At 41.9% G+C, this 20,136-nt stretch overlaps 3 protein-coding genes across 18 annotated transcripts in view; 2 read left to right on the top strand and 1 right to left on the bottom strand.

Annotated features, from left to right (window-relative positions):
- GRB7 (growth factor receptor bound protein 7) overlaps positions 1-890 on the top strand; it is a 75,926-nt gene extending 75,036 nt beyond the window's left edge. For all 5 annotated transcript variants that reach the window (XM_072111494.1, XM_072111495.1, XM_072111496.1 and 2 more), the window contains one exon: positions 157-890. In XM_072111494.1, coding sequence (XP_071967595.1) covers positions 157-303 — 147 coding nt within the window. In that variant the 3' untranslated portion in view covers positions 304-890. The remainder of the gene's footprint in view (positions 1-156) is intronic.
- A 3,129-nt stretch (positions 891-4,019) lies between these two features.
- LOC140064513 (retinol dehydrogenase 8-like) lies at positions 4,020-19,206 on the top strand. 4 transcript variants are annotated; one of them, XM_072111489.1, is made up of 7 exons: positions 4,024-4,317; positions 5,445-5,529; positions 10,287-10,448; positions 10,960-11,139; positions 12,448-12,541; positions 14,972-15,155; positions 16,162-19,206. In XM_072111489.1, exons 3-7 carry the CDS (start codon positions 10,298-10,300, stop codon positions 16,399-16,401), a joined length of 849 nt encoding a protein of 282 aa, XP_071967590.1. In that variant the 5' UTR covers positions 4,024-4,317; positions 5,445-5,529; positions 10,287-10,297; the 3' UTR covers positions 16,402-19,206. The 4 variants fall into 4 exon arrangements, with proteins under 4 accessions (XP_071967591.1, XP_071967590.1, XP_071967589.1 ...); XM_072111488.1 differs by having other exon boundaries at positions 5,387-5,529; XM_072111487.1 differs by lacking the exon at positions 5,445-5,529 and having other exon boundaries at positions 4,025-4,317.
- Positions 18,532-20,136, bottom strand: part of IKZF3 (IKAROS family zinc finger 3) — an 82,175-nt gene continuing 80,570 nt past the window's right edge. For all 9 annotated transcript variants that reach the window (XM_072111476.1, XM_072111471.1, XM_072111474.1 and 6 more), the window contains one exon: positions 18,532-19,205. In XM_072111476.1, the coding sequence (XP_071967577.1) occupies positions 18,532-19,205 (674 nt within the window). The remainder of the gene's footprint in view (positions 19,206-20,136) is intronic.

Here is a 20,136-nt window from a genome sequence, read left to right as displayed (position 1 = left end):
GGCCCCATTCAGAAGGCTATTATGTGACCCTGCCTCTCCTAGTTACGCCACTGGCCACATTGTCTATTCGCACCCTCATTTGCTGCTATCTTCTCCATAGGAGAATAAAAAATATTATATTGAACACATATTTGACCACTTTTTATTCCATTTCAGTGTGAGGAAGATGGGAAACCTTTCTACTCGATGGACGATGGGCAAACCAAGTTTTTAGATCTTATCCAGCTGGTTGAGTTCCACCAGATTAACAGGGGTATCCTACCATGTCCTCTAAAGCACTATTGCACTTCTGTAGCACTGTAATAGGGTCTCGATTAGCACAATGCAAGGACAGAACAGACATCTTGAAGGATACAATCTTCAGTATAAGATGCACGTCTTCTTCACAAGGTGATTGATGCGCCACCGGTTAAAAGATGGCAGAAATTCCAGTTTGGGATTTGTAAATTATTGTACGATTGTTACTGTGTGGATCCAAATCTGCGAGGACGAAGATCTATCCGGAAGCACACAGTCCATAAGCTAAACCTTTCTTTTCCTTTGTGATGCTACATCATCACATCATCATCTTCACCAGACTGTCAGGTGACAGCAGAATGACATTTGTGGCTGAATTCCAGTGGAAGACAAGCTTTCCGTAATCTCCTCCGCCCTCTGAGAGATGGCAGGAGAAGGGCACCCTAACTGTGTCCGGGAAGGAATGTTAAACAGTGCATCTGTTGCTGAGGGCACTGTACTGTAAATATCTACAAGGCCAGTTCATTGTCAAATATTTTGTATAAGAAATCATTATATTATATTTTTCCTTCTATTTTCTCTTATTTTGTACAGAATTCTCTAAATACAATCTACATATGGAGAGGAGCAGTTTATTTATATGTATCCAAAAGTGTCACAATAATAAAAAATGTTCACTACTCTAGTTTACGCTGACTAAATGTAGGGATCAGTATTGCGGTCTGTTCACACTGGCATCATAGGTTCTAATTACAATGGTGCTTTGCCAGATCTAGCATATGACAGATCCCAGTGACTTACAATGGAAGCCATGGTGCTGTGCCAGATCTGGCATATGACAGATCCCATTGACTTACAATGGAAGCCATGGTGCTGTGCCAGATCTGGCATATGACAGATCACATTGACTTACAATGGAAGCCATGGTGCTGTGCCAGATCTGGCATATGACAGATCACATTGACTTACAATAGAAGCCATGGTGCTGTGCCAGATCTGGCATATGACAGATCACATTGACTTACAATAGAAGCCATGGTGCTGTGCCAGATCTGGCATATAACAGATCACATTGACTTACAATGGAAGCCATGGTGCTGTGCCAGATCTAGCATATGACAGATCCCATTGACTTACAATGGAAGCCATGGTGCTGTGCCAGATCTGGCATATGACAGATCACATTGACTTACAATAGAAGCCATGGTGCTGTGCCAGATCTGGCATATGACAGATCACATTGACTTACAATAGAAGCCATGGTGCTGTGCCAGATCTGGCATATGACAGATCACATTGACTTACAATAGAAGCCATGGTGCTGTGCCAGATCTGGCATATGACAGATCACATTGACTTACAATGGAAGCCATGGTGCTGTGCCAGATCTAGCATATGACAGATCCCATTGACTTACAATGGAAGCCATGGTGCTGTGCCAGATCTAGCATACAACACATCCCAATAACATATAACAGAAGTAACAGTGCTGCGCCAGATCTAGCATACGACACATCCCAATAACTTATAACAGAAGTCATGGTGCTGTGACAAATCAAGCATATGCCAGATCCCAATAACGTATAATGGAAACCATGGTGCTGTGCCAGATCTTGAATATGATACATCTCATTGACATGGCAGATAGAGCATATGCCAGTTAATATTGACATATAATGAAAGCCAGGGTTCTTTGCAAGATCTAGCACATGACAGATCCCCATGACTTTTAATGGAAGTCATGGTGCTGTGCCAGATCTAGAATATGACAGATCCCCATGACTTACAATAGAAGCCACTCTGCTCTACCAGTCTTGCATACAATACATCCAATTGACATAAAATAGCAGATGGAGCATATGCATTGTAATTTTGACATATAATGGAAGTCATGGTGCTGTGCCAGATCTGGCATATTATCACTTGGGATATTTAATGTAGGCTCTAACATATAATTTAAAGTGAGTCAACCACCTTCTAACCACCCATAAGTAAATACTTCCTTATGAATATCAGTGGAGCTGCAGTAGCCTGATCTGACCACCATAGAGAGTGGAGCTGACTTATTCGTGTGCTACTCTGTTTATCAAATGTAGGGAAAGCTGGTCAATAGGAGTTGATGACCCCATTAAGTCAGATGCACAAAGCCCAGTGCACAGTGTGTATGGGGGTCTTTAAAGGGATTGTCCAGGTATATACATTTTTTATATATGGCTGGGGGGGGGGGCAGCCTCAACAACCCCTTTAATCCTGTGGTAATAGATATTGTGCAGTTCTACCTTAGAAGAGCAGAAATTTCCAAAATCGTGTGTACCACCTTATTTAATCAGAGGCTTGTGGAGGTAGTGTATGGGCCCATATAACTAGGGTCATGTATATGAGATCTTAGGCCACACAATCTGTCATTCTTTCATCTTCATTTGGTTTAAAGTTTGTTTTCTGGGAATTTACAATATCTTTACTATAGATGTTTCATAGTGTAAGGTATATTACTGCTTCATGTACAAGGCCAGGAAATTACTATATCACCTTTTAAATTAAAGTGAACATGGACCTATATACCACATACATAAGGGCAGTAGGTATAGGGGGGCCAAATGTAGCAGGGCACCTGGGTCTAGATGACGGCTTATCTCCTGGTACCATAAGTCCTATTGTCCGATCAAACTGGCTCGTGGGCAAAAGACTTAAAGGGCATCTACCAGCAGGATGAAGGAATGTAAACCCAGCACACTGACATACTGGTGTGTGCCCCCTCTGGCAAGATCTTCTCTTTTTTAGCTTCTTATGCCCAGTTTTTTTTGTAATTTTTTTTACAAAAAAATGGCTTTTAAATTATGCAAATGAGCCTGAGACATTGGGGGTAATTTACTAAGGGCATGAATCACGGTTTTACGGCGGGTTGTGCCGATTTTCCCCGAATTGCCCCAGGTTTCGGATTGTGGCGCATCGGATTGTGGCGCATCGGCGCCGGCATGCACGCGACGGAAATTGGGGGCGTGGCGAACAAAAACCCGACGGATTCGGAAAAACAGCCGCATTTAAAAAAAAAGTGTCGCTGGACACGCGCTTACCTTCACCCAGCAACGGATCGTGAACTCCGGCGGACCTCCGTGGACTTCAGAACAGCAGCGACACCTGGTGGACGTCGGAGGAACTGCCTTAGTGTATCGCCGGAAGACCCGAATCCACCCCAGAGAACGCGCCGCTGGATCGCGAATGGACCGGGTAAGTAAATCTGCCCCTATGACTCCTATGGAGCCTGGAGCCTCTCAGGCTCATTTGCATAATTTTAAAGCCTTTTTTCTTAAAGCAAGGGCATAAAAAGCTAAAAGAAGAGTCCTGGTGGTAAAAGGGATATAAATGTTTCTAAGCTCTAGGGGAACCTCACGTTCTACCTCTACACACAGGGGAGAACCAGCTAAAAGCAACCACCAATCTCTCCTTCCAGTGAAGAAAGGCACTGCATTAATAAATCAGAGGGTATTGAGGTGTGAACATGTACCAGGAGGGGGAGGATCACATTTTCTATTCCTATACCTCTACATTTCCCAATAAAGTGGAGAAGGCGAGACAAGTGCATTACATGATGTCGACATAAACTGTGATGAACCACACACAGAGAGTCGCCCCGGGGCGTCCCAGTCATATTATAATGATTGGTTCTACAGTAAATAAGTAGTCTATGTTGTTGTTATGATGAGCGACACGTCTTAAGAAGATGATCCTCTGTGCCTCTCTCTCCCTGATTTGTCATTGTCCTACTTGGCTCGGTGCTTCTCCTACAAGATAATCTTCTAATCTTTCTCATCAGATGCGTAAGAGAAAGACTATTAAATGGTCCAATTGGGTCCCAGCCTTATCCTTAAATATAAGTCTCTGTGAGGTAGGAGCATCACTGTAAGTCTTAGCGGCAGGACCCCTCCATATGCCCCCCATCATTCCACTCTGTGTATGTGGATACTTCCTGGAAGATGGATAAGATGGATCCCCGGACAGTACTTATAACTGGATGTTCCTCTGGGATCGGACTGGCGCTGGCAGTGAAACTGGCTCAAGACGAGCAGCAAAGATTTAAAGGTGAGTATAACTCCCTCTCTCATCCAATCAGAGGGGGTCATAGTACTTTTCTTTATATTAAAAGATTCTCAGGGATTATGTGAATAGGGAAAACAGCAGAAAACTAGCCGGAGGCAGCTACAACATCAGATAGAAGAACAAGTCTTGTCACGCTTTCCCAATATAACATCAATCATAGACAAGACACCAGATGTCATTAAAGTGTTAACGGCAAGAGACCTTATGCTACAGAGCAGATATTCTCCCATCTGGTCCCAGTTCTTCCCATTCATACTGATAATTAATAACTGAGAGGAAAAACAAAGGGAGAGGTAAAATGTGCAGATTTCTATGAAATTCAGGGACGACACCTTAAAGGATTGAAACTATTGTCACCCATGAAGAATCATGCGGCAATAGATGAGGGTCGATAATTGAAGTCATATTTAACTTGCATGTACTCCTCAAGAAAATATTAATCAAGACCTTTACTAACGAACTTTAACCCTGTTGTCAAAATAATATCCGGTAGTCATTTACCTAATTTAGATCCTATTTATGTTCTGGTCCAGTAGAGAGATCTCTGTTAAATAAGATAATGTTTCCCCTCTTATATCCATGGATATCACACATGGAGGAGACTGTGGCTCCATGCAGAGGGTTATCTGCTGCCTATATACCATAAATCACTCTCAGGGCTGTAAAACTACAATGAGCACATACACTGGATTACATTATCAGCAATCTGCAGGAAGCCATAGGCAGCTCTACCTGGGTCATCTGGTGGGATGACACTGACACCTAGTGCTGATTTTGGGAACAGTCGCAAACAATGCAATGACAGGAGAGTCTATACTGTACAGCATTATAGGTCAGACCTATGAAACTATTGAGGATCCTTGAGCTTTCATTTAGCATTTCCTATACATTAAATAGTAGGCATCCCCATGCAGTCCCAGGTAGACAGTTGCATAACTATCACGGTTGCAGGGACCAAGCCCAGAGATGCACGGGGCCCACAGTATGCCGGGCAGAAGGCTGCCGGTCCATAAGAGTGGAAAAGAATAAATAATATGCATGTAACACACAGATGCAATTGATTATGAGAGCGGAGCAGACAAAGGCAAGTCACACTATGCTGTCATCAGGCAGAGCCACCACCACATCAGACGGATGGACAGGCTTCTGCCAGTGCTGCTGCACAAGAAGCCTGGGGAGAAAAGGAAGTGAGAAGTAAGTAATGAGTTTATTTTTATTAGGGTGCTAAGGAGATAATGGACATTTCATTAGTAAGGAGAGGCTTCTAAGCATTTCATTAATGAGGGGAGGGTGTTGAGCATTTCATTAATGAGGAGAGACTGCTGAGCATTTCATTAATGAGGGGAGGCTGCTGAGCATGTCATTAATGAGGGGAGGCTGCTGAGCATTTCATTAATGAGGGGAGGCTGCCGGGCATTTCATTAGTGAGGGGAAACTACACTCTATAGCGCGCCTTTCCAGTTGCCCCCAGCTGTCTGATACCTTTCTTTGTGTGTACTTTCCTTTCTTATATTGGCTCCCTACTATATAAATCGCAGGGTTGGATTAAGACTGCGATGGGTCCTGGGCTGTATGAATATTATAGCCCCTACGAGTCACAGCAGGAACAGATGTACGAGGATTTCATGGGTAAAGATCCTTCTCAGTATAAAATTTAGTGGATGGTTTGGGGAGACATGAGCCCCCTATAAGGCTTGGGCCCCAAGCTACCTCCCAAATCAGCTATGTTATAATCCACTTCTGATAAATCCACTTTTCGTTTAACTCTTCACATACAGCCCCCAAATGTATAGCACACTGTAGTGCTTCCCTGTGTCCCCCACTTATAACTGTCCCCTATTGTTGCCACACACACACTTATAATACCCCTTTATCATGGTCCACAATAAGAGGTTATATAAGATGCAGATAGATGTGAAATCAGGGCATAATTCCTGCCATGCAGGACAGTGGGACAGACCAGTGTGAAGGGGTGTGCCTGGAGGCAGAATCTTTCGTTCTTTACTCATACACACACATTTATACACACTCACACACACACATATTGAGCAAATACACATCACATATACACACAAATACAGTGCCATATACAGATGTACATCATGTATACACACATACATTTTATATACACCATACACAATATACACATACAACATATACACACACATATTCAGCATATATACATCATGTATATGTTAGATACATATTATGATTTGTAAAGCGCTACGTAATTTGATGGCGCTATATAAATAAAGATTATTATTATTATTATTATTATGCTATACAATGTACAGCATAATGGGGCACATTTACTAAGGGTCGTGTGCCAGTTTTCTGTTGAACTTTGCACGCTCTTTTTAGGTGTAAACTACTTATTTAAGAAGGTATTTAAGAAGTGTCGGCGCCGCTTTTGTGTCGCACGTGACCCTTTTATGGCACAGCTGCACTGGCCTCCATGCAACACAAATTAGGGGGCGTTCTGGCTCCAAGTCGGACCGTGAGCCAGATTTAACATGAAAAGTCTGTTGCACGCCCTATGTTAAAGGTGCGCCACAAAAAAGTGATCTCTGACGGGCCAGTGCGGGGGAAGCGACAGATTAATGATTTTTGGCGCATGTTCTTAATGAATCTGACGCACCGGCATTATACACAGGCAGAACACTTTAAGTGCAGTTTCCCACTTTCTTAGTAAATGTGCCCCAATATGTATATAATGGTGCACATCCTCCGATCTTTAGTGTTAGGTCAGATGATGGGGCTCCCTCACACTGGGGGCCCCATCACTGTAGTTACGCCCCTAGGGGTGTAATATCAATCAATATGATAAATCTCCTCCATTGACTTCAGTGGGGTCTGTTGAGTTTCAGGGGGTTGTTCATCATTTTGCCTCCTTGTTGGTCTAAGCAGGATTTTTTATGGAGTCGGCAGTATAGGATTCTTATGGAGCTTCTGATGTTTATGGCAACATAGCGAAATGCACCTCACCTGCTAAGAAACTAAAAAAGATAATGTACATAAAACCCAGACAATAAGCTTTACTAGTTGATTTTACTGTTACAAACTATAATGGAAATATCTTACATGACAGGAAGATATTTTCATGCAAAAGTTGTGCATTGATCTTTATGTTGACACCACTGTGCAATCTATTTTATATGTATGATAAGACTGCAAAATGTTGGGATAAATGTAATTAGCTTTAGGTAGGGCATGTAGGAGGGTATGGGGGGAGGGTGGGATTGTTGCTGGAGATATTGCTTTTGATTCTGTGTTTTTAAAAAGTTAAAAAAAAAAAAAGATTAGGGCAGAAAGTTTAGGGCAGAGAAGGAGATTGGGAGTGGAGGTTCCGCGGGATCTAGCGATAAGATTATGTTATACGGTGAAGATGTTCTCCTTTGCTTGAAAGATTCAGAGACGTCAGTGCCAAAGGCCTTGAAAGTTATTACGGAATTTGGAAGGTTTTCAGGTTTTGAGATCAATGCCCAAAAAGACTTAAAAGTTTCACAGCCCTTTAATTATTTAGGCCTAAAGGTTAGTCCAAATGTGGGCGATTATATAGTTTTATTAATCTGGCCCCCTTACTGACAAAAGTGAAACTTAAAGGGAACCTACCACCACGATTCTACCTATAAAGGTAGATCAGGTGGTAGGTGGATGAATGGGGCGTGAGGATAGCCCTTTTTTGGGCTAATCCTCACGTCCCAGCTATCCTTTAGTAAACTTTAATCCGTGGGTATACAAATTTTTTTAAGAGGCTACTGGGGCGAGGAGTAGCTGGACATGAGGCTACCATCGCGGCTATCCTCACGTCCCATTCATCCATCCATTCATCCACTTTATAGGTAGAATTGTGGGGGGCCTTTAAATTTACTCCCTCATGGGGCAATCTTAACCTGTCAGAGCCATATAAAATGAGGATGTTGGGTTTTGGGAAAAAAAAGGAATTCATTCTTTGGGTCGACTGGGCGTGCATTGGGAATTACCCTCCTTCCAGTATTGGGTGAGTAGGGGGATTCTTGAGGATAAGGATTTATGTAGGTACTGTCAATTTTCACATGCTTATAGGAGGGAAAATAAATCACAATGGGGGTCATTTACTAAGGGCCCGATTCGCGGTTTCCCGACGTGTTACCCGAATATTTCCAATTTGCGCCGATTTCCCCCGGGATTTTTGCGCACGCGATCGGATTGTGGCGCATCGGCGCTGGCATGCACGCGACAGAAATCGGGGGGCGTGGGCGAATGAAAACCTGACGGATTCGGAAAAGCCGCCGCATTTAAAAACAAAATCTGTCGCGGAGCTTGCACTTACCTTCAGTCAGCCAGGCTCGGTGAACTCCGATGCTCTTCAGCGCAGCGGCGCCACCTGGTGGACGGCGGAGGATCTACCTTAATGAATCCCGGCCAGACCCGAACGCGCCGCTGGATCGCGAATGGACCGGGTAAGTAAATCTGCCCCGATATGTTTAAGGTGGATGAGAGTGGTAATTACACAGAGATTTTAGAGTTAGGTTCGGCATAAAAAAAAACTGGCTAGGATTTACAGTTTGCTAAGGATTAGCATCGATCAAAATTCTGGCCATGTTAGTCATCCATCCATCGAAATGGATAAACCACGTTGGCTTGATCACAGAAGCACAATGGGGATATATTTATTAGAATGGGGTTAGATGTTTTATTCATTTAAGTCACAGATGTACACAATTAAATATTTGATACAGAATGTATTTTTCACCACAATTATTGTTTGAGATAGGGTTAAGAGAAAATTTGAACTGTATGAGATGTAAGAGACCAGGAGCCGACGTCATCCATGTTCTCTGGGATTGTCAGAAGATTGGCATGAGATCTTTATGATAATGGAGGATCAGCTCCAATGTACCCTGCCTTGATTAGTTACTCTTGGCTTACTAGTCCTTCTCCCGATATCCTTGGATTTTGTATTAAAAAGTGATTTGGCTCGGAAACTCATATTTTTGGAGAGATTAGTGCTAGTTAAACATTGGAAAGACGAAAAATCTCCAGCGGTGAGGGAATGGCGAAATACGGTTGCATGTATTAAGTCTTATGAATGTGCTTATGAGAAACGCTACAGGAGGGGTAGTAGATTTAGTGGTATATGGGACCAATAGAAACCATAATCAGGAATTCATAATTAGGTAATCCATAGAGGAATCCATAGAGAATACTTTAATGTTTATTTTTTATTTTTGTTTTTTTTGTTCCCCTATATATCTCCAGCACGGGTAAAAGGGTGGGGGTTGAGGGGGTAATGACATGTTTTGCCTCTGTTAATATTCTTGTAACTGGATATTAATATGATGTTATTTTGGTTTTTGATTGTCATTTTCTCTATTTGTAAAGCTAGTTTTTGATTAATAGAGATTTTTTTTTTTAAAAAAAGCTTTATAGATATAGGCAGCTCCTGACTTAAGAACACCCGACTTACAGACAACCCCTACTTACAACCGTTTCTTCCCTGTGACCTCTGGTGAAGTACCTTGGATGCTGGTTAATTACTGAACTTTAGCTCCAGTCTGTAACCGTTGTCAAAGGTTTCTGCAATGCACCCTTATACAATTTTCACAGGAATAAACAAACATTTTATCTGGAGTCACAATTTCTAAATATACCTCTGCAACCTACCTACAAATTCATCTTAAGAACAAACCTACTGAAGCTTTCTAGTTCATAACCTGGGGACTGCCGGTAAATCAATCATTTCAACAAAAGTATTTGTGCGAATATTCTTGGTTAAAAATTTTTTCTCATTTTGAGTCTACAGATCCTATGCATGGTTACAGACTACAATGAAACCAGGTGTAGTCTGATTTTGCTCTCACGTTACTCCCTTTCTTCCATCTGTGCCCTATTTACTGTCCTTTTCAATATAATGTCATCTTTTTTTTACATGGAAAATGTAACATCTCTGACCAATTATTTTTCTATAGTCATCGCCACAATGCGTAACCTAGCAAAGAGGGAAGCTCTTGAAGAAGCAGCAGGAGACGCCCTCAACAGATCCCTGGAGATAAAAGAGTTGGATGTCCGGAGTGAACAGTCCATCCGAGATTGTGTGGACAGCATCCCTGAAAGACATATAGACATTCTTAGTGAGTGGTGCGTTGCTTGCCTGATATTTAGAAAGAATCAGAATTATTTATCTGCTACATCCAGACTTATAGAAATCATACATCCAAGCCAATCATACTGTCATGTACTGTCACTGTGTCCTATGAACTGAACTCCTAAAGAACAGACTCTGATATTTGTTATAAATAGGGGCCAGTGGCGTAACTACAGTGATAGAAGCCGCTATGGGGCCCGCAGTGTCAGGGGGCCCGTCATCCTTCCTGACATACTAAAGAATGGAGGATGTGCACTATTATATTCATATTGGGGCACATTTACTAAGGGTCCGAATCGCTCTTTTTCATCGGGTATCCCGAAAATTACTGATTTGCGCCGAATTGCCCCGGGTTTTGGGGCCCTGCTTCTCCTAATTACACCCCTGATAGGTGTTTCTGTTTTGTGGGTATTCTAGGTAAATTAGGGTTTAGAATGGTGGAAACATGTATAAAAACTAATGTTTAATATAGTTTTTCATATGTCGTTTTGCTGCAGTTAACAATGCGGGAGTAGGGCTTATCGGACCCATAGAATGCCAGTCCATAGAAGACATGCAAGGAGTCTTTGAGACTAACTTCTATGGTGTTGTAAGGATGATCAAAGAAGTTCTGCCTGATATGAAGAGGAGAAGGAGTGGACACATTTTGGTGATGAGCAGTGTGATGGGTCTACAAGGTATATATAGAGTAGTAGCAGGACAGAGTACATGTGTCATTTACAGATGTAGCTTCATTTTATTTGAAGAATTACATAATGGGGGGGGGGGATTTATACTTTATACTTATGTGGGTCACTGTGTTGTTGCAGCATCAGCAGAGCCAACAAAGACCTTTACAAAACAGAATTTACCCTTAAAGTGTCCCTGACCTCATCTTTACATACATCAAAAACAAGTGTGAGATAATAAAGAATAACAATAAATGGTATCTATTCTTCATTTCTATAAGTTTTCTCCTCTGCAGGCTCTGTATGTTATAAACAGTTCTCTTTGAGCTGGTGGTTGGGGGCTATGACACAGCTCCAGATCCCCCTCCCTCACTTACATTTTGACAGCCATCTAATCAGTGAGAAATATAAAATCTACTAGTCATCTAACAGTGAAGGCAAATAACATTTAATCAGAAAGGGGGGAGAATGAGAAGAGCCAAGTAAGTGGAGAAAGAAGCCCTCCGATAAGTTACAAGGCAAAGATTTTTCATATTTATTTGTACTGATTTATGTAAAGTTTGTTAAATTTTTAATATATATATATGGGGTATAAAATTATATTTAGTGACTTTAAAGGGGTATTCCCAGTTCGGCAAATTAATGTTATTGTTTGTGTGATGAAAAATTGAAAATTTCAAATTTCCAATATACTTTCTGTATGAATTCCTTGCGGTTTTCTACATCTGCTTGCTGTCATTCTGTAGAAATCTTCATTGCTTACTTCCAGTGTACAGAAATCTGACCATGGTCACACAGGTGCATGGCTCGTTGGTATCATAGAGTAACAGAGCTGTGTGATATAACGAGCCGTGCACCTGTGTGACCATGGTCAGATTTCTGTCCACTGGAAGTAAGCAATGAAGATTTCTATAGAAGGACAGCAAGCAGAGCTCTAGAAAACCATGGGAAATTGATACAGAAAGTATATTAGGAAATTGTATAACCTTCCATTACACAAACAATAGCAATTACTTGTTAAAATGGGAATATCCCTTTAATATTTTCAGGACTGTACATTTAATACATTTACTAAAATAGAAAGGTCCTCCAAAGTTCTCAAAATTCAAGATGTATAATGTCAGTACAACAGTAAGTCGTAGTTCACACCTGTGGGTGGCTTCTACAGTAACACCTTCCGTTATTAATAACTGAAAAAATAGTGCAATGGTTTGCTCCTTTTTTATGGTATAAATAATGATGAATGCTCGAATTTATGGCACATAAAAAGGATAGATTTCATTTGTTGATTATCTTTATTTTTTTACCTGTCCTCAGGAATTGTATTCAATGATATCTATGCAGCATCCAAGTTTGCCATTGAAGGATTCTGTGAGAGTCTGGCGGTCCAAGCCCTGATGTTCGACATTCAGTAAGTGGTTCCTGGATTCTTCTATAATCAAGACCATAAAAGATTAAGGTTCTGTCAAGTCCTTCAGATGAAGGTTTATTATTGTCTACCTAGGAGATCACACTCTCGCCGTATGATCTGTGATTAGCTTTTTGATGAGCGTCAGCCATATTTTAGGAAAAGCATGTGAGTCTTTTTTGCAGAAGGAATTAAATGTTATTGCCAATATAAACAAAACAATAATAAAAACTGAGACAATGATGTTTTCTTTGTAACTGTTAAAATGCAAATGTAGGACAATAGGTGCCAGTAAATCTATATGTACAACCTATATCATTGTATCTTTAATGGAAATCTACAATGAAAATCCATTATGATAAACCCGGGGCACTTACTACTTCACTGTGATCATCTCATATTTGTCATCCATGGCCTCTTCCTTCCTAAAACCTTTTAAAATGCCAATGCTCTAATTGGGCCTCTCCATGATCTGTCTTCACAGGCTGTTACATTGTTCACACCCTCTCCCCTGCTCCCTCAGCCCTTTACCCTTTTCTCTTCCTGCTGTAATCTCATGGAAGAAGCACAGAGAGAAAGGAAGAAAGTGCTGAGGAAGCAGGGGAAAGGCTAAGACAGGGTAGCAGCCTGTGAAGGTCCAGCATGGAGGGCCTCTGCAGAGCCATTGTGACTCATTAAAGGAAACCTCCCATTTGATTTGATGCATTATGAAGCAAACATACCTTGAGAATGCTGCTACTGTAGCTGGTTCAGCGCTTGTCCTAGCATGTGACTGCAGGAAAGGATGATTGCAATCCCTACAGGCATAATTATCAATAGCTGCACAATCCCCCAACTGCTGTGTATGAGTGATCCAGCTCAGGTTGATTAGTCATGTCTTGACTAGCCTCCATTTGTAATTACAAGCTCGTTTATAATGTGTTTGTCTAGGCAGCCAGCCTGATCCAGCTGTCCCAAGGTCCTGAATGTTATAATTGTTTTTTCAGCAAAACCACTCAGCACAGGGATTAACCAAGATATGATCCTGCATCAGTGTAGCTACAGCATTCTCAAGGTATGTTTGCTTCATAATGCATCAAATCAAATAGTAGGTTTCTTTTAACATAAATTTTAAAGTTGATTTTAAAAGGATGGAGGACATGGATAACAAATATAAGAAGATTACCATGGACACAGTGCCTGCATCTATGAGTAAGTGATTTTGCTAGTAGATTTCCTTTAAGGACCAATGAGCCTAAAGCATTATTTGCCTTCAAGGAGCATTTTGATAATGTTATGGCACACAACCAGCAGAACATAATCATTTGTGTGCATGTAACATAATCATGTGTACTGCAAGTGAATGAGTCTATAACAGTGATGGCGAACCTTTTAGATACAGAGTGCCCAAACTACAACCAAAACCCACTTTTATGTTGCAAAGTGGCAACATGAAAATTTGAGCAGTAACCTATTTATCTCTGCTTGGTCACAAGTTTCAATCGTATTCGGGTCCTGAGGACACCAATACAATAGAAAGCAGTAGACATTTGGATTGTAGCTTCCCTCCAGGGTCCCCTGAAGAGGAAGAATCAGGGGACCCAAAGCAGGAGCTCCAACAATAACACTGAGCATGGCTTCTCCTGGGCTGTTGTTTTGGACAGCAGGGGGAAGCCTTGAGTCCTATCTGGTAAATTCTGTGCTGGGTGCCCACAGAAAGGGCTCCGAGTGCCACCTCTGGCACCCGTGCCATAGGTTCGCCACCACTGGTCTATAACATTATACTGAGGATGGATGGGAACGTCACAGAGATCGTCTGAAGTGCTTAAAGGGATTGTATCATTTATTATGTATCCACAGTATAATGTCTGTCGCTGGGGGCTCCAACACTGGAACTCACAAGGATCACTGCATTGGGGGACCCATGTCTCTATTTCTCCACACCACAGTTAAAAGGTTTAAACTTGGCCCCCATTTTAGTCAACAGCGGGAATCCAAGTGGTCCAATGGATCAGTGGACGGACTTACTGACAAAGTAGGCTTAAAAGAGTTGGCCACTAATACAAGTTGACCAAGGATAGTATAAGACCCTATTAGGGTCATCCTAACTGTACTTACCCAGGTTAACCCAGTGATTGGAGGGGGTGTGGATGTCATTGCCCTGCTGCAGGCCGGTCATGTGACCCACTATTAGGTTCTTATACTTACCCTGATAAACATTGGTATTAGTGGCCAACCCCTTTCTAATGATTTTATGGAATAATTATAAACAATTAACTTTATCCATTTAGGGATAGCGATTAACTCTCCACATGACAGGAGATATTTGTAACCCTCCATCTAATAGATGTTGTCTGAAATGGACCCTTTAACTACAGTATTGTCACAACTACTGCAGGGGATGATAAAGAACCTCTTTATAATGACATATATTCTTTCTTATCTGCATTTCAGCCTCACATTGATAGAACCTGGTCCTGTGGTGACAGAGTTTGAAATGAAAGTTTATGAAGATGCTATACGGGGGGATTACTCTAAGGCAGACCCGGAAACCGCAGATCTGTTCACCCACTATTATTTAAGGAACTCAAAAGCCATCTTTTCTAGTCTTGGGCAGACCCCCGATGAAATTGCTGAGGTAAGCCCATTGAAAAACAATGCGAGAGTGAAGATGAAAGAGGCAATGTATTCTTGTGACCTCTTAGATTTTTTTGAGAAAATAACAATTTCCTCTCAACGGGCCAAGATGGCACAAGGTATTTGCCCATGTGATGCTGTAGCACAAAGACAGAGACATCGGAGGAGATTTTTCAAGACTTGAACTTCAGTTTTCTGGCATATATACCCTGAAAACAAAATTGCAAGTATGAAGGGGGCACGCCCAGCATTGGGGCTGTCAATAGGCACGTGGCTATAGCCTACACTAGCTCAGTCGGTGGGAGTCTCCTGATGCATCCGCAGGGGGCGGCCTTTCATCCTATAGTTGAAAAAGTTCCCCCAAGGTGTGTGATGCTGCAGGAAGTGACTTTCACACTTTGCATTTCCTTTCTATTCCAATTTCCACATTGCAGTCAGGCAAAGTTGGAAAATGCTGGAGTACTGCAGTCTAGACCGGAGCAGTACTGGAGAGAGTAGGTCAGATCAGGCTGCACGCAATTGTAAATACATATATTTTCAGTTTGCTTGTGCAGAGGGGCCAGATTCAGGATTTCTGTCGCACCTTCTTCATGAATCTGGCGCTCCCTTCACTGCTCCAAAAGAGTGCACTGCTTTTTTTGATGCACCTTCAACATGGGGTGTGCGACACAATTCTGTTGAACTTTGCATAATAAATCTGGCACGTGGCTGGCAGGTGGCTTGACTGAGCACCGGAACGCCCCCTAATTTGTTTCGCATGATGCCTACTGCAGCTGTGCTACAAAAGGGTCACATGCGACACAAATGTGGTGCAGACAATTCTAAAATACCCGTGCAAGCATTTTACACTTAAAAGAATGTGCAAAGTCTGACAGTAAATGTGCCCCATTGACTGGCCCTACAAGAACAATGCTTATATTTTGGGTACCTGGAGAGTATTGATTATAAATAAGAATACTAGGGACTGTAATAAGCACTTACTCACGGACTGCATGGTTTTGTTTCAGCATACTCTACGTGTCCTCACCATGGAGACACCTCCTTTTCGGCATCAGACCAACCAGGTTTATACTCCTCTGACGGCACTGAAATATGCGGATCCCAGTGGACATCTGGTGAATGATGTTTTCTACAAGATAGTTTTCCAGCATGACACGCTGATGCAGGCCAGCCTGCGTGCTATCAAGCTGCTTCGCTGGAAAGTGCAGAAAGTGCAACAGGGAGCAAAAAATTTGGGATTTCTCTGAAATATCAAAAAACTATAAAACAGTTAATACAGGAAGTCGTTTCTGGCAAACGTTGGGTTGTAGACAAAAGATGTGAAAACAAGTGAGCAACGGGCTCAGCAAATACCTTTCAATTCCCCATCACTGAGCACAAGCTATGTGGTAGCTACGGTGTGATAGGAGATTGAATAGACCACCTGTGAGACGAGAAGTACAATGGCTGAAAGTCCTGTCTATTGGAGAATGGAGAAAACTTACTGACGCATAGTCTGTGACAGCAACTGAGCCGTGAGTTTCACTTCCCACTTCCAAACACTAAAATATCTCCCCATGAGTCCCAAGAGAGACCCTTCTACACGCTCATCCACCTCTGAGATTCCTGAGATAGGTCGTGCCGCCACGTTTATCTAGAAGCAATGATTCCAGTACTCCACAGATGCTACTTTTACCATCACCACATATTACAATGACTCAGTTAGCTTTTACTATCCTGATATTACTCAATTTGTTGATGGGAAGCGGCGACCTACACAGAGCCAAACTGTGAAAAAGTAACTTTACTCATTGGGGCACATTTACTTCCCTGGTCCACAGAGTTCACCGAAAGTGATGATAATGCACTGTGCCGAATCAATCGGATTGTACGACGGCACCCCCCCCCCCCCCATTTCTGACGCATGAAAGTCAGCACAGCTGCACCAAAATCCGATCAACTGCAACACAATTCCAGGTGCAATCCCTGTTAAATATCTGTCACAGCTGTGCAAAGCCCAAAAACGTGGGAAATACACCCTTCCCTTCTCAGCACTTGTCAAGCTGATTATCGGTGGGATGACTGCCACCAATCTTATGACATTTGTCCTGGAAAACCTCTATAATTTTCAGAATACAGGCAGTCCCCGGGTTACATACAAGATAGGGTCTGTAGGTTTGTTCTTAAGTTGAGTTTGTATGTAAGTCGGAACTGTATATTTTATCATTGTAATCCCAGCCAGAACTTTTTTGGTCTCTGTGACAATTGGATTTTAAAAATGTTGGGTTGTCGTAAGAATCAATATTAACACTAAAGCTTCATTACAGACACATTTGATAACTGTTACAGCTGATTATTGTAGTCTAGGACTAAAGTACAATAAATTACCAATATCCAGAGGTCCGTTTGTAACTAGGGGTCGTATGTAAGTCGAGTGTTCTTAAGTAGGGGACCGCCTGTATGGTAAATGACAATAAACTGAATGTTTTTAAGATGCAAAAATCCATTTAAAGTAAGGTGGCAAAGACTCTTTGGATGCAGATCTGCCCAGCATTAGCGTATACTGAAACACTTAGGGAAAGTCTATAAAGGGAATATAACATTGTGCACAGTAAGACAAGGGTAATGTTAGGTTAAATCTCAAGTCCAACTGAGATCTCAATTTTTGGCAGGAGGTTGGCTTTAATAATTGATAACTTTGCACCTGAGTTACTCAACAAAGAAGAGTCAAACAATTCATTGGCTTCAAAAGATCTTTTTCATGGTAAAGTCCAGGACAATAGTTAATACGTGAACAAACAAAATAACTGTAAGGGTTACAAAATGGATAATACATCAAAACACTTAAAAATATTTGGCGCCCAACATTAGAAAACAAGTTTATAATGGAGTAAAAAAAACTTTGTACAAGTATATTCTACAGTAAAGGCCCTACAAAGTAAAACATGTCACTCACACTTTAAGCAAAGGATTTAGATAGTAATGAAAGATGAGCAGACTCGAATTCTAGGTTCGGCAGCTCCACATAACCCGGGCGCCGTTTTTGATGGGCTGCAGGGCAGCCAATCAGGCAGCTCTGTATGCCTAGAAAATAAGCATGGCTGTGATTGGCCAGGTGGATACCTGGTGGACACACATGGCCAATCACAGCCATGCCTAGTTGCTAAGGTCGTGAAGCTTCCACACTGGCTGCTCTGCAGCCCATCAATTAACACATCTAAGTTAGGCGGAGCTGCCGGACAGAGGAAGCAAACCAAAAGTTAGGGTTTGTTATCTCTAATATAGTAATATAAAATTATTCAGCAGGGTCAGATCCAGTAAAGCGATTCCCACATACTGCAGCCTGTATACTCATATACTCTTCACTGCCATAGAATCAGTGCGTAGGAAACGCTAAATCAGAGCCGATGTTCCCCACGTGCAATATGGGATGAGAACTCGTAGCGGTCCTGACTTCGATGCCCACACATATTGCATTCAAAAGGGTCTCGAAATCCATGACATCCCATATGGATAGTAAACATAACATAATCCAGAAAGAAAACATAACAGTGGTCACAGCGGTACAACCCCATTGGGAACCCATCTTTGCTTAATAGCTGCAGAAGGTCACGCTGAGACATGCCTGGATGTTTCAGGAGCTCATACACCCTAGCATGATCCTTGGGGGGCTGATGTGCACTGTTTGTCCGCAATGGAGCAGTATTTGGGTTAGATGGGTAGGATGCTCTGTCTTCATGGCTGCTGTCTGTATCAGTTGAGTCCTGAGCATTGGCGCCTGGGGATAAGCCATGTTCTGGAATTGGCTTCTTTTCTCTAAGCAGCTGGAGAGGCCGGTGGCCATTGGCCATGTCAACATTTGTGAGCGCCACTGGGTAAAGACTGCTAATAACAGGGACCATTTCTCCAGAGGGAGTGGGTGGAGTGTGGACTACAGGACGTAAAACCCCTGTACCAAGGTAGGCCATTGGATTTCCTAGATTCTGCTCCAATATCCTTTGAGGAATCACATCATGATCTTTATCATACAAGAAACTGTTGTAGGGAACTTCAAAACACTGTTGTTTCTCTCCTGGGAAGGGGAAACAAAGAGCCAGGCATTATTAGTATATTGTAGAGATGGCAACAAATCTAAGTAACTAGTTTTCTGGTGTCTACTATACACATAACATAACCCACCATGTACCATATCAAATTCATAAAGTACATACCACAGTTACTTTTTACTTATTCAGTAAACTTTTAGCAGTTTGATGGTACAAATAAAGCCCTTGGATTAATAATGACTGAGATGATATTGTTACTTATGAGGTTTAATGTTCAAGATTGGAAGTAATTCTTCGTTAAGTAAAGCAGCTTCTCAGTTTCTTTATTCTGCTTTTTCTCCTATAGTGAGCAGTGTTTTTGCATACATTGAGAGCACTACCCACCTCAGGCAAGAGGTTTTTCTTTCCCTTGATGATACAAGTCTGTAAGGATATTAGACTATCCAGCCACTGTCTTTAAAGAGTTAAAGGGGTATTCTGGGAATATGATTTTAAAAAAACTATAATGCTATAAATAAATTAATACAACAAAACGTAATGTCATTAATCACAGAACACAGCTTTAATAGTTTTCCTTTAGGATTCACAAAATTTTAGGGGCTTTCTAAATTAGGTACAGTTATCTGCAAGGTGGCTGTCATTTACAACTACCAGTCCCATAATCCCTCAGTTCTCAGTAACTCCTCCTCCCTCTTTTGCTCTGCTCCCAGTGATGATATAACAGACTGCTCTGTTACAATAGTAATGATGTGTAACTGCCATCACTACACATTATCTCATTAAGATGGGTCTCACCACAACACTGGCCATACTGGATGCACTGCAAGCAACCAACTACAGCCAAACATAGTGACGATCACATGACCTGCTCAGGCAGGTGCAGGACATGTGATGAGGACATGTGACCAGCAGCCATCTTCTGTTCTGTGTCTCCTCCACAGGGACAAAATCAACGGA

This window comes from Engystomops pustulosus, chromosome 6 (genome assembly GCF_040894005.1).
Source record: "Engystomops pustulosus chromosome 6, aEngPut4.maternal, whole genome shotgun sequence".
In the NCBI taxonomy this organism is placed as follows: Eukaryota; Metazoa; Chordata; class Amphibia; order Anura; family Leptodactylidae; genus Engystomops; species Engystomops pustulosus.
Note: the sequence above shows the minus strand (reverse complement) of the source record. Positions and strands in the feature narration are given on the sequence as shown.